General features: G+C 39.6%; 1 protein-coding gene across 4 annotated transcripts in view; it reads left to right on the forward strand.

The window, feature by feature from the left end:
* The first annotated feature begins 4,850 nt into the window (after positions 1 to 4,850).
* Positions 4,851 to 18,388, forward strand: part of radil (Ras association and DIL domains) — a 58,985-nt gene continuing 45,447 nt past the window's right edge. For 3 of the 4 annotated variants that reach the window (XM_049469959.1, XM_049469960.1, XM_049469961.1), the window contains exons 1-2: positions 4,852 to 4,989; positions 7,960 to 8,527. In XM_049469959.1, coding sequence (XP_049325916.1) covers positions 7,993 to 8,527 — 535 coding nt within the window. In that variant the 5' untranslated portion in view covers positions 4,852 to 4,989; positions 7,960 to 7,992. Of the gene's footprint in view, positions 4,990 to 7,959; positions 8,528 to 18,388 lie in introns of all 4 variants that reach the window. The other variant, XM_049469962.1, reaches the window with a different exon arrangement.

Here is an 18,388-nt window from a genome sequence, read left to right on the forward strand (position 1 = left end):
CTAGGGGGTGCAACATCTTCCTTTGCAGATTCTTCTTTATTTTTGGGGTGCTAGGAGTGAGTTTTCCCAAGCTGTCGATACATAAACATGGGTGCTTTCTAGTGCAGAAAAACGGGGCAAAGAGTCTAAAAGCGGAGAGGATGCTCATTTCTAGTGCAGAAAAACGGGCCAAAGAGTCTAAAAGCGGAGAGGGTGCACATTTCTAGCGCAGAAAAACGGGCCAAAGAGTCTAAAAGCAGAGAGGGTGCGCATTTCTAGTGCAGAAAAACGGGACAAAGAGTCTAAAAGCGGAGAGGGTGCGCATTTCTAGCACAGAAAAACGGGGCAAAGAGTCTAAAAGCGGAGAGGGTGCGCATTTCGGTACAACAGTTTTTTTTTACAAAAAGAATAAAGAAAAAAAATCAAAGAACTTAAAAAAATTCAGTTTGAATATGCTTTAATGTGGACTGTGCCTTCCGCCAAAAAGTAGTTCCACAAAATCTGTCACAGAACTGAAACGTATATACTTTTTATATGTATTAAATAACCTATATACATATTACCAATATAAATAACTTAACAGATTTTAATAGATTCAAACAAAAGTTGGAAACTTACATACTACTCAGTGTAGCTGTAATGCTTACCGTGTGCCATATCCATCTCACTGCATGTACTGTGATCTCCTTATCATTTGTGCAATATTTTGTAACGCGCAATATTTTCCTCACCTTTTTATCTACTATTTATTTGATATTTATTCACTCACTGTAAAAATAAAAAAAGTATTAAGGCAACTTACTGCACTACATGTTTGTGTTTTGAGACCAACTCAGTCTTTTAAGTTTTGAAAAAAAAAAAAAAAAAAACATGCAGTTGTGCCAACCAGAAATCTCTTGGAAGGACACGCCCAATATGCAAATAGTGTGATTAACATTGCTCCATAGACCCCAATCAAATAAAGGGTCAAACTGAGCATGTGCAGAGTTGGCATGGCCTCGACTAGGGTTCAACTACAATTAGTTAATTTTGTCAACACAGATTATTTATTTAGACCAACATTTAACAAGAAACTTAATAAAGTAACTTGGGGTGATTAGTTTGCTATATTTTAGGGCGCAATTTAATATTTCTCATTCAGCTGACTTAAAAATCACATTAAGCAGAACAATTTTAAGTTTTGTTTTTTACAGTGTATGTATGAAAATAACAAGAAGATAAAAAGATTTTGTAGACGATATATTGTCCCAGAAATTATTGTGATAAACAATATGAATTTTATGAATTTTTAAGACCTTTAAATGCCACTGTCATAATCATAATATAAAAACATAGCAAGGCAATTACACCTTTTAAATGAATCATAGTTGGGTAGGTATGTATTTTTGAGCAAACATACAAATGAAACACAATAGACTATATCACGTTCAAGGGTGTCAAAAATATTCACATTCATTATTCAAGTAGAAGTATAGATGCCGGGGGTTAAAAATACTTCTGTAGAAGTTGAAGTATCAACTCAACTATTTACTTAAGTAAAAGTATAAAATTACTGCTTTAAACTACTTAAAATATAAAAGTAAAAGTAATATAAGCAGAAGCCTAGGCCGCACTACAGGGGCTTGTAGTGCACTGCCCCTGATGACTAGATGACTATAAGAACTGAAATGATTCAAAACAACAAAGAACCACCAAGCCACTGGAACTAAAAGCTGCTTGAACAGCAGTGTCACTGACTAAAGTGGAACACTTTTTACACTGTCATGGACAAAATAGCTGCTATCCAAAAAAGAAGCTCCTGCTTCACCTTTAACATCTTTAATTTCACCTGAAGTTTGTGGATGACCACAGGATGCCAAGGGCAAAGTCAAGGTGAGATATTTAACCCCAAGACCACTGTAGCATCTGTGCTGCATGGTGGTGGGAGCATCACGCTCTGGGGCTGTTTTGCTGCCAGCGAAAGAGATACAATACATGCACAATTTTCCTTGTATCATCAGACTGCTAGATGGAAACTTCTTTCACAGGTATTTTAATAGCTTTTTTTCAGAGGCAGGAATGAAATAATTAAATAGTGTTGGGAAATGTTCCAAATATGCTGTATGGATCCTGTATTCCTCCATATCTTATCCACTGGAGGCACTAGATGTCAGACATTTTTCTATTGTACAGTTTTCCACAAAAACTGGAAATCTATTTATCAGAACACAGCAAATCTACCAAGAACCGGCCTTCACTCTAAACTTTCAGCTCAAACAAGGAGAAGACTGATCAGAGATGCAGCCAAGAGGCCCATGATCACTCTGGTGGAATACAAATACAGGACCATTCTGGAAGAAAACCGGTTAGAGCTGAGACTGGGACAGAGATTTAACTTCCAACAAGACAATGATCCAAACATAAAGCAAAATCTACAATGGAATGTTTACAAATAAATGTATCCAGGTGTTATAATGGCCAAGTCAAAGTCCAGACCTGAAATCAATGGAGAATCTGTGGAAAGAGCTGAAACTGCTGCCCATCCAACCTCACTGAGCTCCAGCTGTTTTGCAAGGAAGAATGGGCAAAATTTTCAGTCTCTCGATGTGCAAAACTAATAGAGACATACCCCAAGAGATTTGCAGCTGTACAAAGTATTAACACAAGGGGGCCAAATAACATTGCACGCCCCACTTTTCAGTTTTTTATTTCTAAAAAAGTTCAATAAATTTCGTTTCACTTCAAGATTGTGTCCCACTTGTTGTTGATTCTTCACAAAAAAATTGCAATTTCATATCTTTATGTTTAAAGCCTAAAATGTGGCAAAAGGTCGAAAAGTTCAATACTTTTGCAAAGCACTGTAAGTTTCATTTCATTCATAAAACTTCTTGATTCATTTTTTTGTCAATGAGAGTAATATTGTTTTCAATAAAACAGTGTAGAGGAAAATGTGCATTTTGCTAACACTGTGTAAAACTCTATTGTTTGGTGTCTCTGCTCTCTAAAGCTAAATGATTTTTTTATTTTAAAGGAAATGAAAATGCTGTTAAAGACGAATGCAGAAGCGCTACATGCACATTTGGGTGTTTCAACAGGACAATGACCCTAAACACATCATGCAGCACAGGAAAACTGTGTGCACTAGGCTTGCAATGATTAGTCAAGCGTAGTCTTAGCGTAGAATAATCATTCATTTGTAATTGCAATGCACTAAGTGCTGGGGACAAAAGTGCAATGGGGGAGGGTTAAAGGTCTCCTTCGACTAAAAAACAACTTTGTGTTGTTCTTTGTGAAATACTATAGGTCTTTCTGAGTTATATATGATGCTGCATATGAAACTGTTTCTCAACCTCCCTTATCTGCAGTAGCTAAGAAAAGAAAATCCTCAGAAATACAAGTTGATCAGAGAGGTGTCTTTTATGGTGTCTACATCAACCAGTGACTTCATGGCATCACCCAACACTGCTCGGGATCGCCCACAGGCAGCGCTGAACCTGGGCTACAGCATTAGGAGCTATAGCTAAGGAGGAGCTAACAGTTCTGTTTACAGAGCTAGTTAGCGTTAGCTAGCTTGTGTAAGTAAGTGTAGGTTTAAATGTAATCTCCGGTTGATTCTGACCTTAAATAAGCACTACAGAAGCACGGTTTGACAAGGCAGCGTAGGTTTAAATGTAATCTCCAGTTGATTCTGACCTTAAATAAGCACTAGAGAAGCACGGTTTGACAAGGCAGCTCAGCTTGACAGAACACTAGTGGGTGCGTCAAACAGTGCTGTTAGCCAATCAGAGGCGATATGTTTGCATGCATTAATTTTCCTGAGCTAGAGCCGAAATCCTGTCTTTCAGAGACCACTAATTCAGTGAAATAAAGCAGGACGAAAAAAATAAGAATAAACGGCTTACATGGCATTCATTCAGAGACCACAACTAGACATTTTAAAATGAATTTAAAACAATGGAATGAGACCTTTAAGGACTCATTTACATTCAGCATGCTCTACTAGAACATCTAATATTTAAGGGTCTTCTTTGCATTTAAAAAGCCTGCACCTCTCCCAGAATTGTCCTCTTTTCTTTCCCTTTCTCTGTAAGTTTGCATCACTCAATTTATCTTTTTTTCTTTCGCCCTCATTTTTCTGTGTCTCTTTCTTTTACTCTCTCTCTCTCTCCCCCTCTCTATTTCTACCTTTCCCAATATTCCCTCTCCCTCTTTTACCCCCCCACAAGCTTCGAGTGTCTCCGCTCGCGCTCGGGATGCGGACGCTGACGCTTCTGTTTTTTTTTCTCCTCCCTCCTTTGGCACGCGGCGGCAGAGCGCAGCGCGCGCTAACGGAGGAGTGAGGCTCGCGCTGGGCCACGCGCTGGCTGCGTACAGGGGGTGGGTGCGGGGGGCGTGTATAATAGATAGATGCGCGTCCCCAGAGCAGGACAACGGCTGGAGGATCCGCGAGGGGACTCGGCGGATCTGTGAACGGTTAAAGACCCCCCCATCCACCCCGCCCCCCGTTATCCGTTACCGCAACCCACGTGAGTACACACACACGCACTCACACACACTCACAAACACACATGCGGAGCCCCGACCGACCGAGCCACAATAGCGCGCGCTCACAGCTGACGAACTTTTTGCGTCACGCCGCCCGCCGCTATCCAGCGTGCCGCATTCCGTACCGGAGCGTCTCGCGGGGTTTCCAGCGAGCGGCTCAAGCCGAGCGGTACCGGTGGAGTCGGGGGTCTGAGAGGGTCGCGAGCCGCGGCTTTGTGAGGGATCAGCGCTCCTCAGTCTGCCCGGTTAAGTCGCGAGAAGCGGATTAATTAAAGAGAGGGGGGGGGTGAGGGGGGAGGGGGGGGGCGTGCTGGGTTGAGTGCGCGAGCAGGTGCAGTTTGGTCGTGCTCGCTCGCGCGCCGTTGCCAGTGGAGACCCGCAGTAGCCAGGGAGACGGGACGCACGCACGCGCGCGATCTTTCGGAATTCTGCAGTTCTTGAAAAGTAACGGCTGCCGGGCGATGCGGCGGAGCGGCTCGAGCTGAGGTGAGACCGTTAAGCGACCGTTAAACGACCGTTTAACCGACATTTCCTCCACTTTTTCCCCGTTTCCGTAAGAAACCGGCTGAAAACATCGCTCTAATCCACTCCGACAGGACCGCCCCGCTGTTAGCTTAGCGCCCCGGGGGGGGGGGGGGGGGGTTTAACCGAGGGCTCGAGCGTTCACTCGGGAGTTTACGCTACAGTTTGTTTCTACAGATATTTCTACAGAACTGTTTCCATTTCGACACGCCTTTTTTGTGGCCACGTGACACAGCGGGATAAACACACGCGCGCGCACACACACGCGCGCTCGTTAGGCCCTGCTGTAGTGGCATTAGCGCGGAGTGAGTTTAAAGACGCTCCATGTGTGAAAAGGCTCGCGGCGGAGAGTTTCTACACACGAGCAGATGGTCACACTCACACACACACACACACACACACACTGCCGAGAGGGGCAGATTTTAGCTGATGCGGTCTCTCTCTCTCTCTCTCTCTCTCTCTCTCTCTCTCGCGGATAATTTCGTTCATAAATGCAGTGTGTGCAGTACAGTGTCCGCCCCAGAGTTTTATACAGAAGGTCAGTGTGTAGTTTTTGTCTCTCTCTCTTTATTTACTGTGATACAGCTGTGTTATGTTATATGTAGCAAGAATAAGACTTTAATAAATAGCAGATGATTAAAAAAAGTGGTTAGTCTCACTTAAAGTCTATCTATCTATCTATCTATCTATCTATCTATCTATCTATCTATCTATCTATCTATCTATCTATCTATCTATCGGTTGATTGGACTGTCTGTCTATGTGGTAATCTGTGTCTATCTACATATAATATCTATCTATCTATCTATCTATCTATCTATCTATCTATCTATCTATCAATGGTTATTTGTCTGTGTCTGTCTACCTTTAATATCTATCTGTCTGTCAGTCGAGCTGTTTGATAATATGTGTCTGTCTACATATAATATCTATCTATCTATCTATCTATCTATCTATCTATCTATCTATCTATCTATCTATCTATCTATCTATCTATCTGTCTGTCTGTCTATCTATATCTACCAGTTGCTCAGACTGTCTGTCTATGTGGTAATCTGTGTCTATCTACATATAATATTTATTTATATGTCTACATGTGTGACTATCTATCTATCTATCTATCTATCTATCTATCTATCTATCTATCTATCTATCTATCTATCTATCTATCTATCTATCTGTCTGTCTATCTATATCTACCAGTTGCTCAGACTGTCTGTCTATGTGGTAATCTGTGTCTATCTACATATAATATTTATTTATATGTCTACATGTGTGACTATCTATCTATCTATCTATCTATCTATCTATCTATCTATCTATCTATCTATCTATCTATCTATCTATCTATGGTTATTTGTCTGTGTCTGCCTACCTTCAATATCTATCTATCTATCTTTATGTCAGTGTAGCTGTTTGGTAATATGTGTCTGTGTACATATAATATCTATCTATCTATCTATCTATCTATCTATCTATCTATCTATCTATCTATCTATCTATCTATCTATCTATCTATCTATCTATCTATCTATCTATCTATCTATCGGTTGATCAAACTGTCTGTCTTTATGGCAATCTGTGTCTATCTACATATAATATCTATTTATATGTCTACATGTGTCACTATCTATCTATCTATCTATCTATCTATCTATCTATCTATCTATCTATCTATCTATCTATCTATCTATCTATCTATCTATCTATCTAACTATCTAACTATCTATATTTTGGAAGTTGTTACACTAGGCCCTTCTCTTGCCCCTTTTTGCCAATGCTAGTTAAGCTATTTGGCATGTTAACATGTTGACCATCCTTCCATCCATTTTTTTGTCTGTCTGTTTGTCTGTGTTAATGGTGGCCTTGGGACTTTTAAATGCTGTTGGTTTTAGGCAAGCCATTGAAAGACATGTTTTTGATAGATCAATGCTATTCCTGCATACACAGATAACAGCAGGGCAGTTTCTTTATCAGCCCTGCTCAGCCCCATTACTCATAGACTGTAAATGGCATAGTTTCCATCAGCAATTTTTCCATTAGATACTTGGCCACATCCCTGTTTGCTTTTCTGAAACTTTGGCCAGGCCCATCCTGTCTCCCATTGTGTGTGTGTTGAATTGTCCTTGTACCAAGTCAAATATCATGCAGTGAAAATGAGCTCAACACAATTACTACAAATGTGTTCATGTCATTTCTAACTAACCTAACAACTAGAAGCATTTTAAGCCCATGTCTGAGGTTTTGATATAATATTAAATCTCTGTTTACATCCACTTAAAAATAAAGAGTGCATCCAGTGTTTTTTGAGTGATGCCATAAAAGAACAAGTTTTGTATCCGTAAGGATTGCAAACATGGTCCTTTGTGGAACCAAAAGTGGTTCCTCTGTGGCTTGACTCAATAAAACTTTTATGTTTAAAAGTTTAAGTGTCCCAATTGTGTATTACACATTAATACTGTACTGCATTGACTCAATAGTAATCTTAACAGTGTTGAGAGTTTGGCAGGTTGGGACATTAAAAATTAATGTACTAATTCAGTTTGTACTGACAGGAAGGTTTAAAGTGTTACTACATCGCTTCAAGTGCTCTAGACACTGTTTTCTCTGCACCTACATCGCAGTAGTGCTGAAATCCAAATTGCGTCTCTACACAGTCCCTGACCTAACAAACCTAAATCAGCTCCATATCTAATTGACAAGCTCCACTTTAAGAATTTAGGACTTAGCTATGGACAGTTATGTCTCTTCCACATGTAAAAACTCTCCAAAATGAATGTTTCTCACCCTCAGTTTTGTTTCCAACACACCTGACCCAAGTTTAGCTCTTCTTAAAAAAATAAAAAGTGGATTGTCGGATGTGCCCCAAGAACTCGATTAAGAAACACTGCCCTAGATTGCTCTTGACCTTCTTACAACTCATGTTTCTCTCAGTTCTAGTTCCTTCAACCAGCGCGCTCTGACACCATGTTCTACGGCTCCACATCCGCCAGCATGTCACTGCCTTCCAAGAACCGCCTGAAGCGTCAGAGTCGCACCTTCACCCAGGTTCTTTACCGAACGCTGAGCTACAGGGACCGCCGCTCCGTCACCGACCTCCCAGAGCAGGTCCGAGATGACCCCGCCGAGCTCTCCACTCAAACCTCTGCCCCTGGCGTGCTGAAGATCTTCGGAGATGAAATCAGCACAGGAGCTAATTATAAAAGTGTGCTGGCCACGCCCCGCTCCAGTGCGCAAGAGCTCATTAAGGAGGCACTGGAACGCTATTCTTTGAACAAAGCTTGTGCAAGTAACTATGTGCTGTGCGACGTCATTGGGCGATTCGAAGGGGTAGAGCGGCAGTGGCGGACCGAATGTTTGCGGGCGCTGGGCAGCAACGAGAAACCCCTCCTCCTGCAGGATCTGTGGAAGCCAAAGGAGGGGTTTGCCAGGCGCTTTGAGCTGAGGCGGAGAGCGGAGGTCGAGGAACTGGCTGCCAGAGAGAAAGACACGGTGACTGCAGGTAACACCTTATTCTTGTAAAAGAACACAACGATCTGAAGCTGGCATGGGGCCTTTAGTACAGTATAAAAGAGTTTTACAACTTTTCAGACAACTTCAAGTTCTTGAAGCCCAAAAATGATCCACATTTTTCTAACCTTGCTCACAGTACAACCAGTACCAGGTATTTAAAGTTCTAAAAATGTTTTTTTGGTTTAGGTGTGTTGGGATCCAGACACAGCTAAAATACACAGTACTTAACAATCATGGGACCAATCCCATTTCTCTTTTGTACCCCTAACCCTTGCTTTCGAGTGTGACCCTTTCCCTTAGCATTTTTATGCTTGTTATGAAAACATTGAAACTACACATTAAACTATGGTAATATAGTGGTTATCATAATTTGACAATGAAAAATATACTTTATATATGGGTTTCTTTGGTTTCTTTGGTAACCCCTAACATCTCCCCCTACCCCTCCAGCCTAACAAGAATTGGGACATCCTATCCCTAAGTGTTCACACACAAAACAGAGGGGTAGGGCTAAGTGATAGGGCCAATGGGTGAAATGGGATTGGGACATGGGATAGCGGTATGTAAATTGATCATGAAATGTTACCTTGGGACGTGGGCTTGGGAACATCCACACCTGTGTACTTTTAGAGTTATTATCCTGTGAGTGAAGTTGCACACTGGCCAGTGTGCTCATGGCAAGGTGATGTGAAATGTTATAGTTTAAGTGAGGTGATAGAAGGCATTATTACCACTAAGGGAACTGTGCAGTTTGCGGTATTGATTGTGACCAATGGCATCTGGCTAGAATTGTCCATATGAACAGACAAGTGATTCTGTAGGACATAGCAAAAGTCAGAGGACATGATACTACTGTATGTTTTTTGACTTTTCTCTCTTTGTTGTACTGTATTTTTCGCACTATAAGGCGCACTGGATTATAAGGGGCACTATCGATGAATGTCTATTTTCTGGTGTATTTTCATACATAAGGTGCACTGGATTATAAGGCGCATTATGCGACACTAGTAAGGAGCAGGGGTGTTGCCTTGTTTTCCTTCTAATTCGTTAGGTCTCGCTGCTGGTTGGTGGTGGTGGGTGTAGCTAACTAAGTTAAGTTAGCTAATCTATGGAAACAAAACTGTAATTTTTGGATGTTAATGCTGTAAAGCTGGATGTTAATCTACTGTGAATTTCTCTCCTTAAAACTGTTTATTTGGGTGAGTAAAGCGCTTCTGCTTATTTACAGTAAGCTTAGATTTATCAGATTTTCACTAATTCTGGGTGCAGCAGCATTAGCTTTAGCGGCTAACAGTAAACGCCACCTGACAGCACCACACTGAGGCACCCTGAGAGTTCCAGTAAGCCAGGGCGATATTAGCTAGCCTTTTGTCCCATGTAGGTTGTTTTAATGCAGTAAACGCGCAGACTACAGTGTGATATACTCACCTTTGAACGCCGAAAAAGCTAGCAGTTAGCACCATTAGCGGCTAATGCTAATACTTCTCCAGTAGTGCTAGCCGGGGTTAGCAGCAGGCTACAGTCTGATAATACTCACCTCCATATTTCACATTGACAAAGAACTGTCTGTCATTTTCAATCAATCCAATGACCCTTTTCTATCAAAAATAGGTGAATCTTGTCCATTATTAGCAACAAAACCTACCATATACTGTATTTTTTCAATAGGTAGAAGTCCAATTTGTTCGTTGGTTCTGGGAGTGGAACATTTGTCTTTTCAGTTGGCAAATTCCATGAGCATGTAGTTGAATCCTACCCATTGGTGCTGTGACCTGAATATGCCTCTAGAAGGTCAGAAAGGCAGGTTAATGTAGTAGTGTGGTGCACTTCATAGCCTACTCCCCAGGACAGTCACGAGTGTCAGTCATTGTTCTGTGCCCAATCAGCAGTTCACCGTAAGTTCAGGTTCCATCACCATTTTCAGTAAAGGTTACAGGCTACTGAATGGTGGTTTCCTTTAAGAGTTGTGGCCCAAAGCTCTGGGTTTTATGCCACATCATGCTGGTGTACATAAATAAGTAAGTAGTATTATTTTTTTACTACAATGAAGCTCCAAACCTGGAAAAGCTCTCTATACTATCTGTGCTTTCTCTCTCTTGTCTCTGTTTCTCCCTCTCAGTGTCTCTCCTCCACTGTATTGTCTGCCTCAGCATTCACTAAAGACAGTGGGAATCCCAAGAGCCTTGTTTACAGCCGAGCAGGAAGCAGGCAGGATAGCAGCACACTTGCTATTCTTTTACTGTCCTGACACCAGCAGACAGACATCCAGAGTGGTCCCACCTTCCCCATGTTTAAAGTTTCTTATAGACTTATCATCAAAGAAATGGTTGCAAAACTGCATCAATATTTCCACCCAGAAGGAAGAGTTGAATTGCAATGAAGGTTATAAAATATTTAGACTGATTTAGACTGATATCTAAAGCTCTATCCGGATAGGATTAGTTTCTCAGAGGGTTCTGGGTTATTTTTTTTTCTTTTATGGGGGGTCTGGAACGACCATGTATGTGTTTTTCTCAGACGTCCTCTGAGAAAATTACAGGTAGAATTATCTATTATCTATCTATTATCTAGAATTATATTTTTTGCTGAACTCCATGGTCCTCCAGCAATTTTACTCCCTGACTCCGGACTCACATCTCTGAGTTTCGTCACCTTGTGTTTAATAAAATAGCTATTTGTCCACTGCCACGCACCATAGTTTCACTTTGGGTAGAAATCCACGTAAATACAACAGTGAGTGGAAATGGAGGAGCTACTGAACGTGATGTTGTGTCCCTAAGAAAGTCTCAAAACTCACTGGTCCTCCTGTTTTTTCAATTGCAGTCCAGATGCAAGAGTTTTATCACTGAGTAGAAGTGTAAAATATTTTTCATAGATGTCCTGTCCGGATAGGGCTTTAGTCATATTTATCAAGCTCCAGATGCAGAAGTACAGGGGTTGGACAATGAAACTGAAACACCTGGTTTTAGACCACAATAATTTATTGTCCCGACAGACAGTTCTGGTGGAAACAGGAGAGTTTAGATGCACATTGAATTCTGCCGTGTTTTAAGCAGCCGTGGTTTTATGTTTTTTGGATACAATCCGGGTTAGCACCCGAACATCCCTTTCAGACAGCTTCCTCTTACAGCGTCCACAGTTAATCCTATTGGATGTGGTTCATCCTTTTTGGTGGTATGCTGACATTACCCTGGAGAGCGTGGCTCTTAATACATGACGAAGACTTGCTGTCTTGGTCACAGATGCGCCAGCAAGACGTGCACCAACTATTTGTCCTCTTTTGAACTCTGGTATGTCACCCATAATGTTGTGTGCATTGCAATATTTTGAGCAAAATTGTGCTCTTACCCTGCTAATTGAACCTTCACACTCTGCTCTTACTGGTGCAATGTGCAATTGATGAAGAGCTGCTCTAGTTTAGCCATGAAACCTCCCACACTAAAATGACAGATTTTTCAGTTTCAGTTTCATTGTCCAACCCCTGTATTTAGTGTGTAACACATTTGTAGCACAGCCTGCCATACATTTTAGCATGGAGTTGTAGAGGTTCCTAAAGGTGTCCTGCGATAATCCATCCTATGCAGTTTGAATATTCTCACAGTTCTTACATATATATATATATATATATATATATATGACAAAAATGTGCACACACATTCTGGCAATGAAAGTTGTTATAACTGTAATAACATAATAACATAAGGACAACATGACAACACATCATCTTTATATGACAATCATATTATAAGTCTCAATAATAAGAGTGAAATATACTGTAACTTATTTTACCATGCAGAATGCAGAAGCCCTTCCTCATTCAGTAAATGTTGCTGCAAACTGACTATGGTTCTCATGTTTCTCTACAGTAAGCTAATGCATAATCTGTGACCTGAAAAATGTAGGGTGAAAGTGCGATGCTGGTGGATAATAAACAAGGGATCATTTCAGGACTGCAATTAATGATTCTTTTTTTTTTCCTTTATTATTTTTCAGTAGTCAATTATGACAATTATTTTATTTGTGTGTGTGTGCTCGATTAAAATGACTTCACCATAATATTACGAAAATATATATTTCACTTAATAGATAATATGAATTATTTCTCATAATTTAAATATTTTATTTAACCATAACACAGTACACAGGAAATTTGGCAGTGTTAAATCAACACTGTTAGTGTTAAATCAACACTTATTAGTGTTACACTCTCAGTGTTAATTTAACACTAACAGTGTTGATTTAACACTGCCAAATGTCCTGTGTATTTAACACAGTGATTTGACATGCAAACAGAATGCATCAGTGAGCAGATTCTTAAAAACTGCTATTCAAATACTATTATACTATTAGTTTTTGCTGCACATCACCCAATCACCAGGACTTATTACACTATTTGTAATGGAATACAGCTCTGGGAAAAAATAGGAGACCACTTTAAAATGATGAGTTTCTTTGATTATACCAAATTGAAAACCTCTGGAATATAATCAAGAGGAAGATGGATGATCACAAGCCATCAAACCAAACTGAACTGCTTGAATTTTTGCACCAGGAGTGACGTAATTTATCCAAAAGCAGTGTGGAAGACTGGTGGAGGAGAACATGCCAAGATGCATAAAAACTGTGATTAAAAACAGGGTTATTCCACCAAAAATATTGATTTCTGAACTCTTAAAACTTGTTCAGAAAACTTGTTTTCTTTCCATTATTTGAGGTCTGAAAGCTCTCTCTCGTCACAATTTCTCATTTTCTGCAAATAAATGCTCTAAATGACAATATTTGTAGTTGGAATTTGGGAGAAATTTTGTCTGTAGTTTATAGAATAAAACAACAATGTTCATTTTACTCAAACATAAACCTATAAATAGCAAAATCAGAGAAACTGAATTTAAAATTCTTAATTTTTTTCAGAGCTGTGTATTGATTATTGCAGAATCAAAGTATCATGATACTATAGTTATTTGGGCAATGGATTGTTGTAATATTGTATTGTAAAATGCCCTCTAATTCTCACTCATACTGTTCTGGAAAAGCCTGTACTTCAGTGCAATTTAGCATGGAGCAGCAACAAAGAAGGAACTTGTTCATAGCTGTAGTAATTATGTAGGATAATAAATCAGGTAAAACTGCACCTGAACAGCTGTTTAGCTGTGTTGGATTGAGGTCATATAACACACATATAACAGATCTCACTACAAACTAACTGCTCTTGAGTTCATTTGGGACCAGACCGAAAGCACCTCCTCTTGCGGGTATAGCTTCTGTTTTTACACCTACTAAAACAAACCATAGTCCATTTTAACAGGACTAAACTGAGCTGTTGTGAAAACACCCAAATTCTGCTGTGCTGACTCCAAAATGCTCCAAAATGCTTGCACAGCACACCCTTGTGCACAGCAACTATCAACAATGTTCTGTATGCTGTATCTGTATTATATATGTACCATTAAAATGAACAAAAGAATAAGCCTCTTGCTGAATCTGGGAGTGAATGTGTTTTTTTTACTGCTAATCAAGAAATAGAAGAGAAAAGAATAGAATCTAAACACAGCTAAGTCAGAGTAGTATCAATAAGCTGAGAAGCATCTCTCTTTCTTTTCTATCTCTCTCTCTCTCTCTCTCTTTGTTTGCCCTAGTGCTAAATTACAAATTTAACAAGGTGGCCCATTCAGCCAAAACAGTGGAGTGGAGGTTAAATCAATATCAGCAGCAGCGTTGCTCTGGATAATTTATCCTCAGCGTGATCTGCTTTTCTTCTTGGCCCCACAAAGACTGCTGGTGCCTGCATGTGTGTGTGTGTTTGTGGCTTTGCTACTGAATTGACACTCTAGAAGCAGGCCTATGCAGGTGAGAAAGCTACACTGGCTTTGTGTAACTAGACTCTGTTAAAGTGAGCCATTGGAAAAAACTCTGTCATTCGCCCTACACTCTCTAAAATAAAGATACTGCTAATGGCTCTTTAAACGATGCTGTAGAAGAACCACTTTCGGCTCCATGAAGAACTAATGAACCATTTTTTTGTAAAAAGAAATGTGTCCTTGTAAAAAAACCTTTTAAAATCGTTAAGAATGTTTCGTTAATGAAATGAAATGATTCCTTGTGGAGCCAAAATGGTATTTCTCTGCCTTTACTTAAATAACTGTTTGTAACTGTTAAGGCCTATTGCAAGGAGCGTTGCAATGCTCATTGCTATCTTACACCCCGCCAACAGTCTGTTTTATATATATTTTATATACATACTCATGGTTGTCTGAATATGAGGTGTGTTCAGGTACATTTCTGGTCTATTGCTTTCTTGGCAACCAAAGACACAGGTGCGCCACTGACTGAAAAGAACCTAGGCAGGCGTCTTGGCAGATATTTGTCAACACCCCCACTTCTTACACACACATGGTCATGCAGCAGTGCACAAACCCATAGTGTGTGCCAGTTGCCAGCTATGCAGACTTTTACATTTAAAAAATCTGGGTAGCTGTACCGTTTAAATAGCAATAAATCAAAGTTAGAGCACATCTGAGCCATAAAATAATGGCAAGTGACACACTGATTGGTTTATTGTGCATTACACCCAAAACACTCTCATGATTAATTAAGAGAATTAGTTCATGCCTTTTGAGCGTTTTGAGCTGCACAAAGTATACTCTTTTGTACAGTCTGTGATAACTGTAAAGAATTATTTACAGTTATTATTCACAGCCAGGGGAGAAAAGTAAAATTTGGATCTAGATAAGTGAGTAACATATTTAACTATTATTTCATCATAATCATGAAGTAGTTTAATGTAGTGTCAGAAAAAAACAGGCAGGTTTTAAAACCAAAATACACAAATGTAAAGAAACAAACATACCAATTGTAGGACACAGTCCAGGTCACAACCTGGTAAGGCAGTATTCGTAAGAGAGATTACCAAAAAGGTCATACACAGATAAAAAAAAAACAAGGAAAGAGAAACGCTTTATAAGTGAACGGACGGAACCAGAACAAATACTCGGCAAGGAGTGTGTGTGGTGAAGGGGTATGTATAGTAAGTTCAACAAGTGAGGTCAATATTCTGTCTGGGTTGTTATGTGAAAGAATGGATGACTGATGTCAGTGTGTGGTGCATTCTGGGCAATGGAGTCCTGAGATGGAAGATCGTTGGTAGACACAGGTGCAGAAAAGATAGAAGCGCCTTTGGCACTTGACAGCATTATTTTTCAATCGTATTGTCGGCTTAGAAATTTAATTGTTTGTCTTTGCTTATTATTTTAACGCCTTCCGACTCCATTGTTTAAATAGCAGTTGTGCTTATGAATATAAATGTATCTACTCCGATGGGCGTGGTAGTCTGAATGTAAGGTGTGTTTAGGTAAATTTCTGGTGTATTGCTATCTTGGCAATGGTAAACACAGGTGCACCACTGACTGAAAAGAACCTAGGCAGGCGACAACAGTTAGACATGACTATCTTAGCAGTAATTTGTCAATTTGACACCTCTGCTTGTTATGCACACATGGACATGGACTGATATCAGTGTGTGGTGCATTCTGGGCAATGGAGTCCTGAAATGGAAGATCGCTGGTAGACACAGGTGCAGAAGAGATAAAAGCGCCTTTGGCACTTGACAGTATTATTTTTCATCCGTAATTTAGATCTGCTTAGAATTTTTGACTTTAGATGCATCTTTGACTGGTTATTATTTGTCAATTTGACAAACAGCTCTGTATTACCATGTGATTGATTTGTGATTGGTCCTCCTCTCCTGAGAAGTTGTGACTGAAAACGAATGTACCTAGACATCGGATTAAGAAAGATAAACAAAAGGTGGATGGATGAGGAGATTACGCTCGCTGCTCAGCGTTGTTAATCCGAGTGCACACACACATTCTTAACATGTGACAGATGCCAGGTGCAACTGGGCATGGACGGCGCTGAGATATTTAACAACGCTTACTGTCACGACCCACCACAAAGGAATCAATAATGCATAAACTGAATATTCAATGAGGCACAAGCAGCACCATAAAAACCGGCCCTGCTCTCCAGGCTTGCTTTTACAGTGGCTTTAAATTAGACTTCTGTGTTTTTAGGGATTATAAACGCATGCATGTTTACCAGAATGGACTTTTTCAGAGTTTTGATTTCATTTAGAATGTAAATACACAAATCTGCCAAAATATTTCTTATCAGTTAGTGTAACTATAGTATTGGCTAATGGTGATGATCTCTGGGTTTACCAGTATCAGTAAAAAAATATTAGTCACAATTAACCACATATCATAGCTGTGCCATCATCACTAGGATTTAAACTATGAAACTCATGGCCCCCTGATGCTAGAGTGAAACCCTAGACATCTCTACTATCTAGAAACCTAATATGAGGCTCCACTTGTACTCCTGCCCTCATGTCTTGGTCTTGTCTCATCTCAGAGAAAGGAGAAAACATAAGCAATATTTATTGTTTAAGAAACTGGATACGAATATTGTGATTCTCCTTAAAGTAACATATTTTTCGCACTGTAAGGCGCTCTTTACCTCCTTTAATTTTCCCAAAAATCCGGTGCGGCTTATTCTACCAGTCAGTAAAGGAATATTAAGGAGCAGTAAAGCCACCCCTCTGAAGTGCAGAATTATAAAAGTGAGAATTTCCTCCAGCACTAAGGCTGGAGCAGTATTAGCATTAGCCACTAGCTGCTAGCTGCAGCGCTAGACTGTGCGGACTGCAGCGGACTGTAGCCTGTATGTTTACCATGTTAAAACAAGCTACGTGGGACGAACCACTAGCTATTATCACCCAAGCTTACTGGAACTCTCAGGGTTTCTCAGTGTAGCGCTGTTGGGCGACATTTACTAGCACTAAGTGTTGCTAACCGGGGCTAGCGCTGCTGTTAACCATGGTATTTCTTATTTGTAGTTTCATAATTTTTTATCAATGTATTAAGGTCTCCAGTGTTACTCTCTTTACTGAAACAGCCTTTGATTTGTGTAAGGATTTATTAGTTTTGTATTAAAACTTGTCAAACAATGGAAACAAAGACTGACAGGGGATCACATTTCAACCATGAGAGAAGAGTGATGTATGATATGTGGAAAAGTGAATAATTAAAAAATGTTTAATTTATTTATATGTATCTTAAGTGCATTTTATACTAGTTCTGGACAAATGATGTCAAATTAATTTATAACCCAATTAATCAAAGGTTTTTCTCTAAAGATTAATGAATTATTATTTTAATGAACAATAAATAAGGCATTTTCTCTGGTACAAGCTGCCCAAGTAGTTCACTTTGGATTTTCCTGCAGCAAGCTAGGTAATTAGGATTTTTGTCTGTCTATGTTATTGGCTAACTACTATACCTTGTATATTGAGAAGCATTGATTCAGTCAGGTAAATTGCTAGATACCAAGTGTCTGTCTCAATTTTGTTTTTAGAGAACTAAAAGGCAAAATGTGTTAATGTAATACAAGTACATATTTTAAAACTTTTTTGTGTTAAATGTGCTGTATAAAATTTCAGTCATTTAAATCCAGTGCATTACCTCTATTTGGTCTGTTTGAACATTACAAAAAAGTTCAGATGAGATGTTTCTATCTGGCATAAGCAACATTTTGAACTTGCATATTCATATTCAGGGAAAGATGGCTGATCAACAAGTAAAAAGAAAAATATCTACTGAACAAAAGCTGATCAACAAGGATTTTGTACCGTGGAGAGACCTCTGAATGTTGAAAGCCATTCTTTCTCGATAGGTGGGGAAAACTGACTATTTGGCTGTCAAAGAAATAGATTAGCATTGCTTTTTCCTGTTTTTGAATGTTTGTCACCGATAATCACAACTGGGTGGCATTGCAGCTAATTTACAGTGTGTAC

The sequence above is a fragment of the Astyanax mexicanus genome, chromosome 21 (genome assembly GCF_023375975.1).
Source record: "Astyanax mexicanus isolate ESR-SI-001 chromosome 21, AstMex3_surface, whole genome shotgun sequence".
In the NCBI taxonomy this organism is placed as follows: Eukaryota; Metazoa; Chordata; class Actinopteri; order Characiformes; family Acestrorhamphidae; genus Astyanax; species Astyanax mexicanus.